The sequence below is a fragment of the Halichoeres trimaculatus genome, unplaced genomic scaffold (assembly GCF_033239565.1).
Source record: "Halichoeres trimaculatus isolate MK-OKI-2021-1 unplaced genomic scaffold, fHalTri1.1 fHalTri1_scaffold_17, whole genome shotgun sequence".
In the NCBI taxonomy this organism is placed as follows: Eukaryota; Metazoa; Chordata; class Actinopteri; order Labriformes; family Labridae; genus Halichoeres; species Halichoeres trimaculatus.
In genome coordinates, this window is record NW_027437195.1 from 15,887,065 (window position 1) to 15,909,732 (window position 22,668).

General features: G+C 42.5%; 1 protein-coding gene across 1 annotated transcript; it reads left to right on the forward strand.

The window, feature by feature from the left end:
• The first annotated feature begins 153 nt into the window (after positions 1-153).
• Positions 154-21,129, forward strand: LOC141807006 (zinc finger protein DPF3-like). The gene is made up of 11 exons (XM_074692759.1): positions 154-228; positions 10,097-10,257; positions 12,169-12,276; positions 14,983-15,110; positions 15,844-15,939; positions 16,246-16,306; positions 16,730-16,771; positions 17,269-17,409; positions 17,926-18,039; positions 18,164-18,951; positions 19,258-21,129. Exons 1-10 carry the CDS (start codon positions 197-199, stop codon positions 18,322-18,324), a joined length of 1,044 nt encoding a protein of 347 aa, XP_074548860.1. The 5' UTR covers positions 154-196; the 3' UTR covers positions 18,325-18,951; positions 19,258-21,129.
• Positions 21,130-22,668: the final 1,539 nt, after the last annotated feature.

Consider the following 22,668-nt stretch of genomic DNA (forward strand, 5'->3'; position numbering starts at 1 on the left):
CACTTACTGTCTACAATATAAATACAAGGGAAAACCCTTTAAAATAATTTTGACAGTTTACCCCATTAAGCCACGCCCCATCCGTGTATGCTGCGGATGTATTGGTCCACGAATTCACCCCGGGCTCTGATTGGTCCGTTGCTGTAGGTTTCCCTCAGAACTGCAAGACGCCGATATTGCGTTACACTGTAGCAAAATGGCGGCTGTCATTCAGAATCCACTAAAAGCGTAAGTAATTCAGACATTTGCGAAATTTTGAATAATTACTTTGTTGCCAACTTGTATATGAATACCGGCTGTTGGTGCATGTGATTTCCAGCCGTGTGCATAAGCCAGATAAAGCTGTCCAAATTCATTTTGTGTACTTCTTGCATGGCAAAGTAGCCTCGTATAGTTCTTTTATTCCAAGAGATTTTAACATATAGTCTTTAACATGTGCGAAAGGCTGCCTGGCTTTTCGGCTGCCATAAAAGAGCTTTTTATCTACACGGTAATGCATTCAACACGACAGAGTGTCGTCTTTCCTGGGCTATAAATTTATTTGAAAACTGTCGACAGCGTGCCTTTGCGCTGCTCCGAATAATTAAAAGCCGATTTTCTTCGTGCTCGGTCGGGCATAGCGGCGGAATATCGTCTGACATTCCGAAAGTCGTTTATAGTTAGTGTGAATTGTCGACATGTCAACTTTGGCTCCTCCGAGCGCAGACGTGGTCAGGACCCGGTAAAGCAAGGGAGGAGGCATTTTGTAGCCTATTTGCATGCTTGCTGGCGAAAACGACCAAAGTGACAGCAATTTTAGGCAGCCGTTGGAAGCAGAGTGTCACCTCGTGCTCTAAGAGCTCGTGCAATAATCGTTTTTCCCCTTCAACTTCAAAGAAATGCTCCACCTTTTTCTCCATTTCTCCTTTGTTCTTCTGTATTGTTTCACCTATTCCACTGCTTTCACATGTTATTGCATTGCGATTCTGTTAACCTTTAGTTTGTTGTCATGAATGTTTTAACTCCACAATAATTTGGCATTTAATGGCACGCACGTCCTGCCTGACGTGACAGGATCGTTGAGCCTGTATTGATGTGTTCCTCTCACCATCATGGCTCTGTCTGTCTGTGGGACTGTGTGGAGGTAGAGCAGCAGGCTCTCCACTGTGCCTTTAAGTGGAGGAGTGCTGGAGATTAGCTTGGTCCAGGATCCTGGGCCCATCTGTCAGAGAGATGCTCCGACAGAGAGGAAGTGTTGGGCACAAGCAGGAGAACCATCTGCTCTTCCACAGAGGTACCCTGGCACCTTAGCATGAGGAGTGGACCTCACAGAACACCTTGCACATCAGCCATTATTATCATACGCACATTGTTACTGGAAGGCTACAAGACCATGTCTGTAACACCTGATTGTCTGCTCCAAAACACCTTATTTTACATGTGACTTGTCTGTTGACCTGTAACTATCCAATGGGACATGTCACAGGCTTGATTGGGTAAAGATGTAATAATACACATTTTAAATTCCTGTTTCATGGTATGGGCTTTAAGCTAGCTGCCTCTCCAACACCAGCTGGGTTAAAAAAATATTTATGATGAAAAAAAAAAACCACTCACTGTTGGCATTTTCCCTTTAAATACTCTGTGCTACTGTGGAATTATGGTAATTTGGTACCATCACTTGATAATGTACCACATGAGCTTGTTTATTTTTGAGGGTGTAATAAATTTTAGAATCAGGTTATAACATTGGTTAATATACTCGCTGGTACCTGAAACTGCTTATGCTTTCTCAAGTTGATTTTGATGTTGATGCTATATCAAAACAACTGTTTGCAGTGGCTTTTAGTAAGAGCTGCCCTCTGATGCCAACAGTTCTGTTGAATCTTGCACTTTTAAAGGGGACATATCATGCTGATCCGTGATTTAATACTTACATATAAAATAATAAAGTTGAAAAGACCTCTCACCCCCTGAATTAAAAAAAAATGAGATATTGTATTTTTTCTGATATCCTAGAACAAGATTTGATGCCTCTGAAAATAGGTCATTGACATTTGGCTTCGAGATTTCGACCTTCATGACGACATGAGGATCCTTCCTCTGTGATGTCAGTTAGTCACACAACCACCACCGAGGGATACCCCCACCAAGAGCCGAGTATAAATACAGCTCCCTACTAGCTGTGGCTAACTTGACTGAGTGCTAACATAGTGACAAACTGACGGTAGAGGTGATCTTTAGACTACACTTTCAGCATGATGGATAAAACAGACAGAGAAAAGTGAAGGAGCAGGATGGAGCCCTGTTATAGAAATAGTTTATTGGTGAAGTCTGCCTATATTTCCACGTATAAACTATACATGTTACAGTACCGGTTTGACTCACCACACTGAAGCATCCTGAGATGATCTGTGTCGAGGTGGATTTTCTTCCTCCTGAGCTGCAGAACCGTCTGGGTCTGACTCGGGGTCCAATACAAAAGGACGTATCCTACACTCTGCCATTTTATTAGTGTTATCAATGCCTTACGGTGAAGTTTTGGCAAACAGCAAACTCGCTCAGTCTGCTCCATTCAATGTGGGGATTTTGTAAATACTGCCATGCTGCAAAAACCGCCCCCTGGCTCTACCCCCTCCGCCCCTCTGATAGAACTGACCAATCAGAGCACAAAGGGCTGTGACGTTGCGAGGTTACTGGAGGTCATTCTCCAAACGGAGCGTTTCAACGAGATCTTCAGAATGGCCTAAACTGAGGATATTGAGAATGCTATTGTGGGGCAATGAAGGAACTAAATGACTTGTACTGAGGACAGAAATGCTTCACAGGCATCCTAGTCTGGCATAGTGAAAAGGAGAAACAAGCATGATATGTCCTCTTTAATGCAGCGTCTGACTGCACAGTTTCCTAGACTCCTTGGAGGAATTGCACAAAATAGTTACAATCTCAGTTACCCAATCAGCAAAATGAAGCTTTAGATGTTAGGCTGCATAAAACAAAGATTCAATAATTATTGTTATTATTAATTATTATTGTTTATCACATGATCCTGCCTCCAATGTTTGTTTTCTAAAGGTCAGATGATTATCGGACAGCGCATTTCCTTGTGTCCCTTGTGTCCTGACAGACATCGCTGTGTGTCCACTGTGAGGCTGTGATTTCATGGCGGACACGTTTTAGCATTCTGATGTGGAATGTCTTCCTGCTATAAACTGTGCTTAATGAAGTGTTTCAGTGTTCTATAATTAGCTTCTGTCTTGGGTTTCTGACTTCATTTCACACGTTTGTCAGATTATAATTAGTCACACTTGACACTAATTGGATGTCGCTCCCGTGGACCAGTTTGACCTTTTTTTTGTATTAAGATGATTCACTTTAGGGAAATGAAACGCCGCTTTGACTTTGTTGTAGAAGTGGTGGTGGATGGAGCAAGCCTGCACACGTCTGTGTGAGGTCTGTCCCTCCTGTGAGCAGGGGAGGACAGTAATCTGCACAATCCGCTGATTAAAAATGGAGTCTGGAGTTCTTGATTAATAAAGGAGCCGCTCATTAAAATTTGAGCCACAGCTGGAGTTTTTTCTGTGGGTCGAGCACATCGTCCACAGCTCTCCTCATGGGCGAGTTCCTTCCCCAATTTGTCAGCGACCTTGTCGGTGGTGTTGGGTAGACTTTGAGTGAGTCAGGCCTGCTGTTTATTGGCACTGCAGTGTGGAGGTGTATGGTCTGGTTTTTCTCCTGCCCTCACCCTGACTGTGTTGCTCTGATTGGTGTAATCAGAGGTTGTTGTCAGGATGCAGTCACTGTGTAGGCCCTCCTTCTCCTCCCCCTCCTCCTCCTCCTCCCCCTCTCTTGTTATGTGGTAGCTCGTGCTTCCTGTGAAGGAGCAATGCACCTGCACATTTCAGAAACCTCCTAAGCAGGAGACTGAAGCTGAAGACTGAAATCAGACTTTTTTTTTGTCCTCATTTATCTTTCAGCCCAGCCGGTCCTCCTGAGTGCTGGGCCGCTTTGATGTAGATGCTTGAGTTCAGCCTTAGCTGCTCTCTTGCAAACTGTATTTTGTCGTCAGACGTGCAAAATGTGTGTTGACACATGCTCGCATTACGGACGCAGCCATGTGGCGCTGCAAACCGTTGACAGGAGCAGGCTGATAGCGGAGGCCCCACTGGCCACAAGATTTGCTTTTGTTCCTCGCCCTCATGCACAAGCTCAACTTCTCTACTCAACTGGAAGATATGGAGGATGTGTAGCACATACCACTGAGGCACTTTTTGGCACCCTGTGAAGCACACAAGTCTTCTGAGTTTGGGTGTTTTCAGAGACCGATGCTAGCTGAGTAAAGGTCTTATTTTACGAGTTTTGGTTGAAATGAATTCACAAAAGTTGTGTCAGAGATCAAAAAACATGGGACGGCTCAAATAAGTCAAAATAGAAATAGCCAGCAAAGATATCAGCCTCACAAGCAAACAGTGCTGATGTCACAGGTATCTTTCAGGACCACAAGATAAAACTGTGGGGTCTAGAAATGAGTCAGGCCAAAGAAGAGCAGAATAAGTAGTTCTCATTCTTGTGAATATGCAGACAGGTATATAACAGAAAAGAAAGTGGATGTTGTGTCATTGGACTTAAAATGAATCTTTAAAGGTCAAATGGAAACACTGAAAGGAAGTGCACTTGCTGTGTCAGTGATGAATTGTCATTGTTCTTCTGAGTACAGATCCCAAAGGAGGTCAAAGTTGAAGCAGTGACTTGTTTTCAAACTGTTGTTGATGTTTCCTTCAGATAGCTTAAATTCCTAGTTTCTCTAGTCAGAGTTGTCTTCACTTCCTTACTTTCCTAAAAATCAAAGCCAAGGCCCGGTGAGTTTGGCTCTGTAAGCAGCAAGAATGAGCGACTTCAAAAAGTACTCAAGCAGGAAAATCCCAAAACCTGACCCTTTGATCATAACATGTAAAGCTTTCTGAATACTGATACAGGAGGATCATGTCTGTATATAACACTCTGACTCTACCAGTGTTGGGTGACTGTGTGGTAGCTTTAGCTTGCACAGTGAACGTGTAGGGAGAGTGTTGGCAGGTATGTAGGTAGGCGAGCTGTTTCCAGAGGAAAAGTGGCTAAAGATGTGAATAATAGTCTTAAAGGCACTGTGAAGAGTTTTAAACCATCCTCTTTATGTCTTACTCGGTAAAATGAGTTTTTCAGCAACAAGCTTTGTAGTTTCTTCATACTAAACTGAACTTTAAGGCCAATGGTTGGTAGGGGTGGGCGATATGGGCAAATAAATATATCTCGATTGTTTTTTCAAATTTTCCGATAACGATATTCTGACGATATTGAACAAAAAAATACTACAAAACCACTTGCCAACCAGGAGGACAACTATGGATGGACACAGCATTTCAGAACAACAGTTCTTGTTTATTTTTAAAGTGCTTCATACATCTCTGTTAAACATTGCCCAACAATATTCTATGGCAACTTAACAATGACAGTGTTTTCCCTAAACCTGTATAGGGGGGGGCATCCCCCCCTACGGAGGCACCTGTACCCCCAGGAAGTTGAGTTAATTTATTTTCTATATAACACAGAAGTAATTTAGAGGTACATCTCATAAATTAGGTCTATAGCCTTACAGGGTGTCATATGTACATCGCAGCGTTCACATTTCTCCTTGCGCTGTTTCACGCACGGTGAAGCTCCATTCCAATGTGTTCACAGATACACAAACATGTCCACACAGACATGCAAATTCCATATAGCGGACAGAAAGCTGGGAAAACACCACAAGAAACATCTCCCAGCGTCTACTCTGTGAAGATGCAACACTCGCTCCAAACCATTTCCAGGCGAGGGACGTGGACCCGTGCTGAGACGGGAGACTCCTGCATGTTTCCTCCATGTGCGACTATGTAGTGTTTGGTTTCCATTTAGTCACATGACTGAACCTTGTCCACTGATTGGCTTCTGAGGCAAGCATTCAGCAAATGAGGACTTTCAAGCACCTCTCCTTTGCCATCCATGCACTGTCTGTTTATTCTTTTTTTTTTTTTCAAAACAGTAATACTCGATAATATGAAATTGCACATCGTTAAAGCAACATATTGGATAATATTGTATGCGATATATATCGCCCACCCCTAATGGTTGGTTGTTTCTGCTAAAAAGACCAACATTTATATTCAGCACCTGCTTGGAAGTTGTTGGGTTTGGAGCTCTGCTGGTAAAAGGTGCTGGTGAAAACTTAGCAAAATTTTCTTTTTGTGGGCTTTAAACAGTTTTAATGCTAATGTTTGCTTGTGAGCGCTTCACTGCTTTGCTTTATTGTTTTTCAGGCATTTATTCTGACCCTAGGTGAAGTTAAACTTGTATGTTAAGTCAAGTTAAGTTTTTTCAGGCTCACGTCACAGTAATTCAGGTAGCAGCAGATCAATACATGACATCATCACTCTGCATCCTGCAAAAGTTGTCTCCAGCAATAAAAACTAGGACTAAAGTGGAATTATTTTTCATTCGTTTACTTCAACAACACATACACAGCAGGAGCCACATCTTGACATGCTGGTGCTTATGGGAAATGCAGTCCTTGGTGGTTTTCAGCCCTTTTTATTGACTGTTGGAGATGAGAGTTTTATGTCTCTGTTGAGCTTCACCGTCAGTGTAAATGTCACAGGGGCAGGATGAGGTGAAGCTGTTCCACTGTTGAGCTGACATGAGCGGTGAAACTGCATCACTGTAAACAAAGGAGGTGGCAGGATGGAGCAGTGTAGATGTGTGTGTCTCAGTGATGTCTGAATGCTGGGTAAAATCTCAATCTGTTCTCACTGAATGATCAAAGATCTTGATCTGAAAGGACCCAGGCAGAAACGTGCATCTAAACAAGCAAGAGGGGAAGAGTTGTAAGTGGTTTGTGAATGTCACTGTGACTCACTTTCCCCTCCTGTGTCACTGGTGGTCGATGGTGTGGGTCTTGTCACTCATTACAAGTGTCAGCGAGATCTCTCACCTCAGCCTGTGCACCTGCTGCACCGAGCGTCTGGGCCCTGATAGAGAGCGTGTTGTGGCGCAGACAGCAACACCCACAGAAAGGCGTTCTCCTCTCACCTGCTCCCCCTCACAGCCCTGTTAGCTTTGACTCCAGACGTATCGCTGTCATCTTCTCCAGGTTTGTCCAACTCCAGTAATCTCAGGAGTTTCTCAGCGCTCCACGGTGCGTGCCCTTTGAGTGTGCACTCGACGCAGACTTTAGGGAGCGTTTACAGCTGCTGTGCTTTTAGTAAACTGATATGTCACACTGCGTCCCATCAGAGCTGTGCGATGATGCCAAGGAATGACTGTAAAGGAGTTTAGTGTGGAGGGATTTACTGTTGGAAAGAAAAACTTTCTCACACAATTGAAAAAATACAAATGGTGTGTGCTTTTACACAGTGATGTATTTATGATAAGCCAGCTCATCTTTACAGGAAACATTTGATCAGGCTACCTGTGAACCTGAGCTTTCTAATCAGCTGTGTGGTTTGTTAGACGTGTATCCCTTTTAGGGCTGAACGATTTTGGAAAATAATCTAATTAATTTTTTTTTTTTTGGACCAACATTGTGATTGTGATTTAGCATATGATTTTTTGTGAGGGATGTTTATTATCTGCATTATTTCCTACACACAAGCAGTAAATCATTCTATAGCATGACCAACACAACAAAGGACACCATCAACACATAAACTCTTCCCTGTAGGCCAGGCCTATATTTTTTGATGAAATTAGATAAATTGACGCATTAATTGATACGATTAACATATATTTATTTAACTTTTACAATCACAGAAGAATACTGACTGATTTAACTTCAAGCCTTATAGATGTGTAATATTGACTTTTAGGGCTGTAGCTATCGATTATTTTAGTATTCGAGTATTCTACTGAAAATCCCATCGATTAATCGAGTAATCGGATAAAATACATTTTTGTTAAGTTAAAGAGCAATTATTTTTCAAACGAAAATTTTTCTCTTTAAGAAATAGAATTTTCGGATACAGCACGTCAATAAGAGCACTTGCTTTGGTAGCTCCAAAATTTGTAAACACACTTTGACACATTTTTTGTGCCTTGTACATCTCATCAAATGTTGCAGACCCAAACGGCACCCGTTTCGTAGAATGACCCATTAGTCTCCAAACTCCAGAAAAGAAGCTAGATTTGTTGCTAGTTGCTATTTTGTATAAGAGGTAGCTTGAGGGGTCTGAAAACTCTCTGAATATGGCCTCAGCTCTATTTGAAATACCACTCTTTGATCTTTTTTTAAATCAAACTATTCCTCGAGGCGGAGAAAATTACTCGAGTAATTTTTGTAATCGAGTACCTCTAATCATTCGAGGAATCGTTTCAGCTCTAATTGACTTTTGCTTGTTTTATAAGGGAGAAATAGTACAAGTTACTACATTCCCACCAGGTCTGTGTATGCTAAACTTTTTTTTTCCTTTTTTTAAAAAAAAAATTGCGTTCTTTTACATTTCAATGTCGGTTTCAATTCGAGTAATTGTTCAGCCCTAACCCTTGTGAGGTTCCTGCAGTAAAAATTCCTTCCTCCTAAAGCGTGCACATATATCTGGGTGTTCTCTAGCCCCCGCGCAGACAAATCAACACACTGCAACACTTCTCCACCTGGATGTGACTGCTTAATACCCTAAAGCCACACTCCTGTTATGAGTGCAGCACATTCAAGGAAAAAGTCTTGTAGTCATTAGTGATGATCTACTTGTTGGTGTTTAACCTCCTGTCTCACTGTCACGCCTGTTTGATCCACCACTCTGCTTGTTTGTATTTTCCTCTCCCACTCAACTTCCTCTTTCTCACACCTCTCTGCCCCTGCCTGCCCCTCGCTCTCTAACTCTCTCTGTACCTGTGACTGTTTACTCTTCTCAGTCACACTGACACGAAGCTTCTCTTTCCCAGAAGCCTCACACACTTGCACACACACACACAAACACACAGTGGCTTTGTCTGAGCTGCAGAGCTGAGGGTTTTGTGCAGAACGACATTCCTGACACCGACGGCTGTTGGTCTCCTGAACGTGGTCTGGTGAAGAGGCAGACAGAGAGCAGGGTCTGTGAGACGCTAACAGATCCGGCTCCCACCTCCTCTGCCTCTAGTTACAGATTCCAGGCTCCGCTCTCAGCTCATTAGTTTGCCTTCAAAATGGCCGTCTTCCTAATGTTGTAATTGGGAACACGTGCAGGAAGTTCATTATCCAGACGTGGAGATGTTAATACCAGAAGAACCAGTAGCTGCTAGTTGCCCTGTGTAACCTGTGATATAAGAGCAGACTGTGGAAATCATTTTCAAAGCACCTTGCTGTGATTTCAGAGTTCTGCATTTACCCCATCTTTGATAAAGTCAAATTAGAACCTGCCCTTGTGCTCGGCACTCTGCTGAGATTAATTAAGTAGGCTAATTACCATACCAGGCGTGTGGCAGCGATGGAGGGCTTGAATGTGAAATATCCTCCCCCATTTCACTCTGAATATTAACATTGAAACCCTGAGGGACTGCCAAAATCCAGTGGTGCTAAGAAAAGTGGAACTAAAATGTGAGAGTCTTGACTGAGTCGGTATCAGAGCCTTCGTTCTCTGTTGATGCGACAATCTGACTCAGTCAGCAGCACAAACTGAGTCACATCCCATCTAAAATCAGATCAGACAAAGAGCCCACAGAGGTAATAATATATTTAACTTCAGGAGTGGGAGCAGGAGGGCCATTGTTGCGATGTTGTTATTGGGTTTCCTTTCATTTTTTTCCTCAACTTCCCTCTGATGGTAAGCTCTGACACGAGTGAAGAGCTCCGCTGTCAGTTTGGTAGCACATTGAAGGGTGCTGATGAGAAGTTTGAATAGGTGGAAACAGCATTATGTGGGCTGTGGAGAGTTTCTGAGGGACTCAAACACAAATCTTGAATCTGTCTCAGCTTCTTAATTTAATGATCTGAGGCCAGCAACACAGCACGCCGTTACCCAGGCACTCGCACATATCAGAGGCAGCGCTAATATGTTTACATCAGTGCTGCTCTTAAATCTTGCTGCCACATCACCCAGTGTCCCTGACCTCTGCTTCTTGTCTCCTGCAGGCTGGGCGACCAGTTCTATAAGGACGCCATCGAGCAGTGCCGCAGCTACAATGCCCGCCTGTGTGCTGAGCGCAGCGTTCGCCTGCCGTTCCTGGACTCGCAAACCGGCGTGGCCCAGAACAACTGCTACATCTGGATGGAGCGACATCACCGCAGCCCTGGTGCGTGTGCACAGAAACACGCATGTTGTCATAATGAGTAAAAAGTGTTTCCACTTAGTCAGGGCCAAAACATTTCCATGAAAATGTTTGGCTGTGAACACTCAGAGGACTTCCTGTGTTTTCCTTACTCTTGTCATTTTGTGTATTTGTGGTTCTCTATGAAATATCTCAGTTGAAGGGGTTCTTATCAGTATGCAAAGGTTAGCATGATGAAGGATTATAAGGAACAGGGTCACTCAGTGATCTGCTGACATCACATCCACAACATTATTTTGAACATGGTATGAGCTGTTGTTTACATTTAGATGAGAAAAACCACACCAGACACAGTGACTAGTATTTCAGTGATCTGTCTAATTGTCTGTTGACAAATCCAAACAAATCAAGTGTTTGCTTTCAGCTTTCTGTCAACCACAAACTTCCATTTTTTTCATGTTTGGAGCCTCAGTGAATCTTAATTATGGCCAAGTGGTACAACAAAGTGTTAAAATCAGTACAGATATTTCCGAACAAAACCAAATTGTCCATGTCGACTCATGTAAGAATAGGGATGGGTACCTTTCACATTTGAAATGATACGGTACTGATGCCTGGTACCTGGCAATCGGTACTGGTACTCAACGGTACCGATTTTAGGTACTTTTTTGTGTTTATGTGGTAAAAAATGTAAACTTGTTTAATGATAATAATAAAAAAAATTCTACCAAACATATTTATTCGTCAATATGTAATCTTACAATGCTGTGTTCATGTCCAGCATGGAAAATCACCTACTCTTCCACTCCCTCAGTCACAAGGATGCATTTAGGTACCTAAACATGGTACCTTTTGATTTTACATGAATAGGTACCCGGTACTTTCAACAGAATTCGGTCGGTACCTATAAAAGTACCTAATTCGGTACCCATCCCTATGTAAGAATATCCAAAGTTGGATAGCTGTATTTGTGCTTGATGTTGGATCTTAAAAAGTTGAAGAGGGCGTGTGTGTGTGTCTGTGTGTGTGTGCAGGAGAGCCAGTGTTGCATCTTCACAGTAAAGGTGCTGGGAAATGTTTTTTTCTATGTTTCTTGTGGTGGTTTTCCAGGCTCTCTGTCCACTGCACATAAAGTGCATATGTGTGTCTTTGAATGCCTTGGGGCAGAACTTCCCTATGCGTGATACAGATTGCGAGAGGAGTCTTGAACGCAACAATATGCACACAAATGACATCCTGTTATGTAAACAAGATAACATAAGATTATTTAGTCTGAAATAAAAGAAGGTATAGACCTGATTAATGCCAGAGGTAACTAAATAACTTCTGCTGTGATCTGGCGCTATATGGAAAATTAAATTAATTTGACTTCACAGGGGGCGGGTGTCCCCCCAGTATAATGGCCGGTGAAACACTGTCATGGCATAAGCAATTCTTTCCTGAGAAAGACATCGTCTCTACAGCGCACTTAAAAAAAATCTGTATTCTGCTGTTTCTCAAAGGTACAGATTAGTCAAACTTCACCTCTTTAGACCACAGGACACAGCTGCCCTGATCTTACACAAAACTGCTAGCTTTGAGTCAGTAAACAACAGAAAAATTGTCCATATCCCTTAAGTCCATCAGACTTAAGCTTTGGCCCTGACATGTCGCTGTAATCTATGGATCTAGTAAGTTTTGATATTTGCTCAGTTGAGTTTCACCTTCTTTTTGTTATTCAGCCATGAACAGTTTTCACACATAGTGCTTCTTAGAAGTGCATTTCAGTCCATGCAGTGATTTCCACTTCAGAGTCATGTCTGTTTTTGTTTATTTCTACCCGAGGAGCCAAAGATCAGAGCCATCCAGTTTGTTTTGTTTACCTGGATGTCTTGATGATAATTATGCTCAGGAACATTTTGAAAACAGTGTTTTGAAAGTGTTATTTTTATTCAGGGGTTGCAGCTGGACAGATGTACACATACCCCGCCCGCTGCTGGAGAAAGAAAAGACGGCTGCACACTGCCACAGATCCCCGTCTTGGCATCTACGGTCTCCAGCTCGGTAAGATCCGGCAGCCTCTTCTCCACACTTCACCTCCCCGTCACTCTCTGCTCCTTTCAGATCTCTCCTCCTGCACAGCCATGCTCCTGACCCGTCTCACCCACCCACTTCCACCAGCTCCTTCAGCTCATGTGATTACTGGTGATGATCTGGAATAATCTGGCTAAAAGCATATCGCTCTTGTTTCAGCGCACTGAGCAGAACAGGCTGCCAGTCATTTGTCAGAGGATGAAATGTGGCTGTGTTCGCTCCGGCTGGTAAACTTGTTTTGTGAGAAGTAGAACATGTAATTAGATTTACCACTGCAGGGAGCAGCGAGACAGAGTCCGGCCGCTGCAGACACTATTTAATAAATGTTATGGAATGGAGTTTGGCTTCTCTGGCCGCCACTTGAAACAGCTCACTCAACACATTTACCCTCTCCTCTGTTCTCCCTCTATCTTATTTTCTCCTCACCACCTCCCTCACTGATTGGTTTTGTCTCTTTCTCTGTGGCAACTCTTTCATCTCCCCATCTCTCCCTGTAGTCAGTGTGTGTTTGTAGGCAGTTACTTAGCTCAAATATCTGGTCCATTCTGTGCCCAAGGCTTGCATGCCCACTGGGATGTTACACTACCCGCAGGAATGAGCACGACAAAGGAGGGAATCTTACACAGAGACGTCATGTTACATCTTCCACTTTCTTGTAGTTTCAGGGAGAAATCCACTGTGTGCTGGTATAAATTTTTATTTCTCTGGTACTCAAGTTGAAATGTTGTATCTGCATTGCACAAATTTTCATGAAGTCAGAGAAGTAAAGAAGAAGGAAAGCCTGGAAGGAGAAAGAAACATTGAAAGACAGCACATAAACCCAGCCTTTGTTTCCCAAACACATCCAATTGCAGCCTATTGTTTTCCACTGAGCTCACTAAGACCCCGCTGCCACCACCCTGCTGTCCCTTCCCCTCTCCAGCAACAGTGGATTTTATGTGCTGTCTGCGAGTGCCAGCGAAGGCGAGCCGTGGCCTGATTTAACCTGGCGTCTCTTCGATGGAGCGCGTCGTGCAGCTGGCCAGAGGTGGCCGGCACAGGGCAGCAGCCAGGGTCTGTCTCGCTGCCTGGGTTGGCTGTCTAACTGAGGCTGTGCTAGAGACTGGGGCTGCATGCAGAATCAGCTCCGTGCTGCAGGCTGCTGCCGGCTCTATTTTTAGCCCCCCCAGCTCCCATGGGTTGAGAGGGAGGGAGGAAGGGAGGTAGGGGAGGGGGGTCTGTCTCGTCGCGGAGAGTTGAAAGTCAACGTGTGCAGACACAATGGTGAGGGGCTGCCGCCGCATGGAGGAGGACTTGTTTCAGAGGAGCGTGTTGAATCTGCTTCTCACGCCTACCTCCTGTATCAGCCTCTTACCTTTGCAGCCTTCTTTGCTTCAACACCTTGTGTTCAATATTCTGCAGAAGTCTCTCTAGTGAGCGCAGAGCTAGGATGAAGGGCTCGCCAAAGCTGAAGTCAGGGAGCTTTGAAGTCTGCTCTCTTTTCGCACATCCTCAAAGCAGCTGGATGACCACGAGGCTTTCTGAGGAGGAAAGATTGTGTAAATAAGATTTCCAACTGGCTGTCAAAGCTTGTGTTTGCTCTGCTTTGTCTGCTTAACCTGCTCGCCTCCTACACTGTTTGTTTAGATCTTCACCTGCAGGAGGAGATATCTGCATGATGTGTTCAGGTTAAAGTGATAACACACTCCTCTACATTGTACCTCCAGAGATTCCTGTTGACCAAGTCAGCCTAATCTCTGCGTAATGCAGCATTGAGAGCTCAACAATGACATTGCATTCTTGGAATAACAACATTTTAGGTGTGTGTGCTGGCATTAGCTGTGGCTGAAGTAATGTGAGCTATCACTCAGAGCCAAGGCTCAATATTCTACTGTCCATATGGAACATTGAACCACAAATCTCTTTACAATTTACATACAAAACAGGTTTAGAGAGGCTTTTTATAATATTTAAAGCTGCTGCATGTCACCATAGGAGCATGAAAGACTTCTTTTTATGAGGCAGAAACTCTGAAAACAAGCAGTGCATGGACGGCCATCTTCGTCAAACAAAGAGATTCAGAGTGTAAATAAGGAAGAGAGCTAGACGGAAAAACAGACAGTTATAACATCTTTTACTATCATAACAACAACTATAATACTTTAGTTGGAAAAGAAGTTGTAGAAGTACAAACAGTAGTGGAGAAGGTTAAGGAAAGACCTGGTGTTAGGCATTGGTGACGTCAATCTAGGAACCACAAGTCAGAGTACCGTAAATGCCAGAGTAAATGTCCTCAAAATTCTGTTTAACTCTCCTCTAGATGTCTTCTATTCGTCTGGGCGTCCATGGATTTAAATCATTGCTTTGCTGGTTGTTATACCCCAACATTTACAAGGCAGTGATTCTAGTTTTGTAATGTAATGGTGTGAAATCATTTGTGATGACACCCTTTCTGCAAACAAACGCTCCGGCCACATGCTTTCACAGAGAAGAGTGTGAATTGAAAAGAAGAGTCATAATGGAAAAATGGTTTAGAAAGCGGCTCACTGAGGTCAGAGGTATCAGCACTGATAGCTTGCCTTCACAGTCATGACAGCAAATGGATAAAGCAGCAGACAGAGCTCTGAAGCTAATAATTGTGGGTAATTTAGTTTTTTTTTCCTGTGTTAAGTGTTCTCTGTTTCGTCCCTTGCTCAGAGGGAGGCCTCATGTCCAGAGACACCTTGCCCAACCAGAGCACCACGCTGGAGGCGCTGCTGCGAGGAGAGGGTCTGGACAAGAGGAATAACTCAAAGAACGATGAGGAGAGCCTGCTGGAGATCCAGGTGAGTTCAGTCTCACACTGCTTTTACGTGTGTTTGTGGTTCTCTCTGGTCCAGTTCAGACGCCATTATTGATCCAGTCTCCGACAATTCATTAGCAGCAAACACAAGACCACAAAACTCACAGGCGAGGTTTGAGTAGCATCTCAATGTAAACGTTGAGCAATAACAGAAGTGAAATGTTGCAGTACAACAAGTCATCAAGACAGCAGGTCAATTTTCTCCTGTGGATCCACAGGACTCTGTTTCAATTTGAGTTTCTGTTGTGCTATTTGGGATACAGATGGTAATCAGTGATGTTGACAACGAAGTGAATAAAAAAGAAAAGTATGACTCTCAGTTTCAAATGTGTATCCCTGTCATCAAAACATGATGCTGATCTTTGTTGTTTCTTGGGGGAAGTCATGATCTGTCCTATCTGAAGTTCACACATTCCACCAGACATACATGTGGATACATGCAGCCCGTGTTTACAGGAAGGACATACAGGAAGAGAGGAGGACTCCCTGCATAGACAGACTGCTGCAAAAAACGATGTATTCTCAACATGAAAAAGGCGTTTATAAAAGTAAAATAAATAAATATTCAAAATTCTACATCTGTCACCCAGACTGTTGAGAAATGAGAAACTGGTTTTGTTTTCTTCTCAGTTGCTGTTGTTTGATATATTTCTGAGAGAGCTGGTAATTTAATCAGAGTATTGTTACAGTCTGTCCTCCGTCTTAATGTCTCTCAGAGGGTTTTGGAGGCAGATGCTGCAGAAGATGCTTTCAATGATGATGACGACTACGAGGTGGACACTCCCAAGAGGAGACATCGGGGCAAAGGAAGGGTAAGTCATCAATTGCTCTTCACTTGTCATTTTAACAGCTTCTCCATGGGTTTTCACAAAAATACTGTTTTACAAGCCATTTTATTCAACTACTTTATTTGGTTCTAAGACACAGAGTCAACATTATACTGACTGTTGTTAAAAATGTTCCTTTTCTTCACCTTTATCACATGATGTTACGATAACTCGTGGTGATTATTTTAGCCACAACCTGATGTGATAGTTTATATGTCCGAATATGATGAACACACATTAATCGATCACTTTTGCAATGATGGTTACAATATGTGGGTGCTCTCTCTGCAGGGTCGAGGTTCAGGCCGTAGGAGGACTGACCTGGACGATGATAAGCCATATGTCTGTGACAGTAAGTAGTGATGTGACACACCCTGTGTTTTTTTCAGTGTTATGTTCTTTATTTTGGTGGCTTTGCAATGAAAGGTTACCAGTTAATCTGTTTTCTTTCAGAATTTTGCTGATTTCTGTAAAATTATGAGTCATTTCTCTCTGTTGGATTTATCCTGTCCTGTACACATTTTTGGACTTTTAAAACAAATGTATGAAATAAAGTCTCGTGCCACGCAAGACCTTTCTATAACTGCCTGATGAATTGGGTTGAGTTCTGCATCTTTTTTTCTGTTGGATGTCTTTTCTTATCAACCCCCTACTACTGTTTTTATGTCGCACCAAGTTCTCTTCTTCACTGTAGCCTCGAGTGTTTACATTTATGTATGTGTCAAAAACTCACATAGTGTGTTTTTGTTTTTTCTTTGTTTCTTCTCTATTTCAGACAGATACAAACAAAAGCCGAACTCAAAATCTTCGACCTCAGGTACTCTGACTCACTGACTGACTGACACCAGAGCTTTTGTTTTGGTTCTTTTTTTTATACAGCTTCTGAGTATTTGTGTCACAAGTGCTGTTATTATTGATTTAGCCCCTATATTATCTTTCCTCTCTCAAGCTCTTGGTGTTGTGAAGCAGACAAGATGTTATTATGTTGTCTGTGTTTGTGTTGTTTGCTTTTTTAAATTACTGTTGGAATCAGACCAAACAGAGCTATTTGTTTTTATAACTTTTTTTGATGTCAAAAATGAAAAGTTACTTCCATTTAAAACTATTTGATGTCCTGCTTCACTTTTCTGTGCTGGTTGTGATTTTCAGTCAGCACTTAGCAATTGTACTAAGTTAATGCAAATAAATTGGTGTTAAACCATTTACTGTGGATGCTTACAACCATAGTTGACAGGAGCGTTTCTAAACCAAAAATCCAGTTTACAGCAATGAGAGTCGTCTTAAGTCCAACTGAACAGGGTCTCTCCGTTACAGTCTGTGCAAAGCGCTACAGGAACCGTACAGGACTAAGCTACCACTACACCCATTCCCACCTGGCAGAGGAGGAGCGAGCTGGAGAGAGAAGCTCTATGGCAACCAGGCCCCCCTCTGTACAACAGACTGACAGACACAAACGTAAGGAGGAAACCTCACTGCCAGAGATAATATAACATAAGCTTTCATCAAACACACCTCTGGTTTTCAAATCGTTCTGTATCTGAAGCTGCCTGTCTCAATTCAAGGTTTAACAGGTAGCTACAAAACAAGGTGATCAGCCTCAAAACAGGCAGACATGAAACCCAAACAGCACACATAGAAATGAAGAAGAGCTGAAAATAAAGGAAAATTACAGAATGTTAGTCAAGAATAAACATACACAAATGTCAGGTATGACTGCAAATGTGTTTCACGACACAATACTACCTACTGTTAGATTAAAAAGCTAAAGTTGTTGTTGAAGTCTTTTAAATCACTCTGTAATACCTGTCACTAGCCTACAGAGATTTCCATAAGACAAGAAGCACAAATTTATATTGAGCATATATAAATAAAGTATCATGCAATAAGAATTAAAAAGTCAGAACAGCCCTATCCCTTAAAATCACCTGTCCCTAAAACTTCGTGTTTCAGTGGAGTTGAATTCCCTTACAGGTCCGAAGGGTCCAGGTGGGACCAGCATTCCCAACAACTACTGTACTAAATGCCAGGGCTCCAATAAGAAAACGGGTAAATCGGTGTCTCCCTTCTCAGCCTGTCGATGCACAAGTGAGTGCCCATGCACACCAGTGTGATACACATACAGTCTGCACCTTTACTGTCCAAACTGGTGCATTTCAGAGCAGGTGAGCTCCTCTGTCCTCTCTAACCTGACTGTGTCTCCGTGTTTCAGCCGACTGTGGAGAGGAGAAGGAAGATGGGACTTTTGCCGGAGCTGAGGAGCTGTTTGGCACCACCTCTGAGAGCGACACTTCCACCTTTCACGGCTTTGAGGACGACGAGCTGGAAGAGCCCGGCACAAACAGCAACGGAATAACAAACCGACACAGATAAAGAAAACCTTTTAAATCTAAAGACTTTTTTTTTTATAAGGATTAACCTCTGGCAAAAATCTGCTGCTTCTTTTTCAATGTTTTTCGTTTGTGGAAAGCACAAAGTGATCATTTCAGGACAGAAATGCGAGTGGTATTTTATCTACTGAACATTGTTGAATAATTTATGAACACCTTTTTATATATAAATATAAATATTAACTTTTAAGGCAATGAACAACAGTGTTCCCTGGCAAAGGGACTGGATCTTCGTGCAAAACAGAAAAATGAAGATGGAGTGTTTTTTTTTTCCCTCCTAACTGGAGCAGAAGGAGCATAAACATAATGAACAAAAAACACTGGAGAAATTTGAACAATTGAAAATTTGAAATGCATAATTAGTAAATCATCTCCCAAACAGTGTAACTGGGAGCTGATTGAATGTCATTGTAGACCCATACTTAAGCTACTGGATGTTTTTGAATCGGTAGTCGCTGTGACGATGAAGGTGTCTCTTTTTTTCTGCTCTAACTCTGGATTAAACTTGTACGCAAGTGAAGGAACTAATGAAAGGACTTCCACAAGCCACTGGAAATATTTGAAAATGAAGAAACTACATTAAGTCTTTGAGGATTTATAAAAATGAAAGGTAAGCAACAAGTGGTTGTATTTTTATACACTTACATAAACATTTTTGTCACAGTGTAAACAAGCAGAGGTGAAATGTGGTAGACTCCTTTCCATGGATTGATTTCACATGAGATGTTGCTTTGCTGTTCAGATAGTGTTGTTGAGGGTTTTGAGCGGTCAGCATCAGGTTTTTAATTCAGCAGGCTGAGAAAATAACGTGACATTTTACCTGTTAAACCAAAGCACGTTAGCTTTGTGGTTGTTGATGCTGCTCAGGCTTATTCTTGTTGAGTCTAACTCGTGCTGTCTGTGTTGTTTACTGCAGGAGCACTCAGCACATTGGCATGTGGCCCAGCAGAGGGGGCGACCAGTGAAGAAAATGATTTAACTCTGAAAAACTAACGAGCCTTCATGCCCCTCCTGATCTGGGCCTAAAGTGACGGACTGAAACGGATGAATGGACATCCAGCTTTTCTTCAGTCTGTTTGGCTTAATTGAAGCAAAAGCTCCCCTGATGATGTGTATTGATCCCTTCAGAACGTTTGAAATCTGAGTAGATCCAGCTTCATTTCATCCTTCCTGCACTGTGCTGGAGCTCCACCAAACAACGGGAACACTAAAGGCCCGGCCTTTCGGACTGTCTGTGCCCAATGGGTGCATTTGGGGCCCAGCCTGCCCGCTCCTGCTCTGTGACTGTGTGTGCGCTGCGTGATCTGATGTGACACTAAGACGTCATTATCCTCATCACTGTGCCAGCCTGCCGCTCTGCACTGGAAACCAGCTCTGACAGCCATGACCCTCCAACACGATTGGACCAGTGACCCCTCTGACCCTCAGCCATAGAGATGGTGCTCAAATCCCCCAATATTACATGAAGACCTCTGGATTACTGTATTAATACTCTGACACACAGGTTATCTTCTGCTTCTGTCCCTCCGTCTCTTCTCCCTGAGCATCAAATGAGTCGCAGTAATTTAGCACATTTTTGCATCTTTTCTCTGTTGTAAAATATTTCTCTGTTTGAACTCTTTAACGTTTGACTAGTACGACTTCTTGGGTTTGTTCGGACTGTATCAATACCTCTGTCCTGATCAGGTGCACAATAGCCACAACTACTCAGGCATCTTTTATTTCCTCTGCTGTTGATTGTTCAGCCACTCTGCCCTGATTCACCTGATTGTACTCGGCTTGCATAGAGGGACTCTGACGCCACACAAGGATCCTGTTATACTCACCTCCCAGGAGGGAGTCGGGGTTCTGCAGTCTCATACTTTCAGATCAACTTTGCAATACCTTCATGTGTGTCTGTTTTCTGCTGATTTTACCTGGTGTCATACTCTCAATGATAAACCTCCAGCTTCTGTTTGAATCAGCAGTCTTAGTAGGTTTTGAATAGAAAAATCATCTCCAGTAAACACCTGAAAAGCAAAAACTGTAAGTCCAAGCAACATGTGACATTTCCTTTGAGTGCTTTTAAGGGCCTAATTGCTTTATGACATTTAGAAGGTACTTGAAGTTCTGTATCAAAAAGCCTGTTTGGTCTATAGGTTGTAGATACTGTGCGAGAGCTCTGTGTCCTTTCATGTGATTATTCAGTATCGCTGCAACGTAATAACAGCCGCTCCGTTTTTGAAGCTAACCATTAATCCTATGTCCGTGGTATGACTTGTTGCGTTCAAACCATATTTCTTCACTTCCCTCAGGGACCCTTCACACAGCAGTTTATCTTCTCCTGACAGAGAATGGATCTGAGACTTCACAATTATCTTGTTTCCACAGTGAAATGGGTCATTGTGTCTTTAAATCTTCCAAAGTCATACCTGTAAGTGAAAGCATGACATCCATCATAACCTGCTTAACGTCTCTCCCCCTCTTTACGAACAGGCCTGGAGTGGTGCAGCTCTGAACAAAGGAGAAGCTCCTGCAAATGCAAAAGTCAGTGATGTCTGCTTTTGAGTAATGTGTCACCAATCATTGAATAGCCTGTATACCTCGTCAAAGACACAGCAATAGGCCCTGGTACTCTCCTGTCAAGCCTGCAGGGGGGTGGAGAGGGAGGATCAGGGTGGGATCGGAGCCAAGAGGAGATGAAATGGACATGACTGGGTGTTTTGTTTCATCTTCAGCTGTAAATATATGAGTGGAAATGGAGAGAATGAAGAAGTCTTTGTTAAACTATTTTTATTGTTCTGAAAAAAATAAAGCAGAAAAGAACGGTAACACTGTGTGCTGTTTTTCTTTTTCTCAAAGACGGATCAAGGGTCTCTCTTGGAAAAGCAGCTGATAAGCAGAAGAATCCTAGACTGGATCAATAGGTCAGAGCGACCCTCAGACTCTGAGCAGACGAGGGAAAAAACAACACTGCTTGAGTTTGTGAGAGGTGGCAGCTCTGGACTCTAAATAGGAACAAGGCAGCAAAAAGAGGCGTCAGTGCAACAAGCACCTATTGATTAGTAGGAGCTGTTTGAGAATCACTGGCCCTCATTTATCAATCCTGGAAATTGGTGCAGATCTGGATGTAAAAATGAGCTTACGCCAACATTCACGTGTGATTTGTGAAACGTGCATACATGAACTCAGACCTGGCATGGAATTTGAGGCTACAATACACCAACATTCAGATTGTTAATGCAGATCTGTGCATGGATATGAGGGTACACCCATTTTTCAGTCGTACACACATCTGATTAATGAGGGCCAATAAGTCTGATATTCTTCAAGTACGTCAGCCTACACAGAGACTGCGCCTAGAGTTAATTACTGTCAGCATTTTATGGGTTCTGAATTTTAATAGCAGATGTTAAAGCAGGTTTGGAAAGGTCTGTTGAATTAGTTTAATGACTTAATAACAGTGTTATATACGCAATTAAATGATGGTGTACAACAAAGCAAATATCATCATTAGATGTGTTGCTGGTTCATCAAACTTTTTTTCAGCCCAGGCAGCTGCAGAGGAGCTGATGTGAATTACAAAGTGACCATCAGGGGTTGTGATGGATTTTACACCACTGTTTTATAAGTGCTGAGGCTCCCTTATTACTTGGTGCTTCTTTTAAGCACAAATTCAATCCAGAGAGGTCATTAGCCATTAAGTCCACTCCTCCCCTCAGAATCTAAGTTTTTGTATTTTTAATTAGGTTCATAATCTAATTAAAGCTTCAAAGACATCTCTGGTGTGCACGAGAGCTTTTTTCCCCCTTCTGGGTTGTGGCTTCTGTGAAATGCAACAACAAACACTTAGAATGTAATAAAATTAGGAACCCAAATTTATGGATTTAAAGGGACTGGTGATATACTTTTTATCAAGTGCCAGAAAAAATAAAATAAAATAAAAATAAATGAATAAATAAAATAATAATAATAATAATAATAATAATAATAATAATAATAATAATAATAATAATAATAATAATAATAATAATAATAATGGTAGAAGGGCATTGGTCAGTGCTGTTGCAGCAAAAACCTGCTCATCAGGTTAATTGGTGATTATAAATTGGTCATAGGTGTGAGTGTGCATGTGAGTTGGAAGAGGCTCCAGCCACCCATGAGCCTGAACTGGATAAGCGGTAGGAAAGGATAAACAATATTGATAAAACAAATTTTAAAAAATGTGACAGACTTCCTTCCCTCTGATTGGTCAGCCCTCAAGAGGCCTGTTGGGGGCAGAGCTATGGGCAGACCTTGGTGTTTAAGGCCCACAAAGCCATAAACTCCAACTTGTCATAAACCTAAC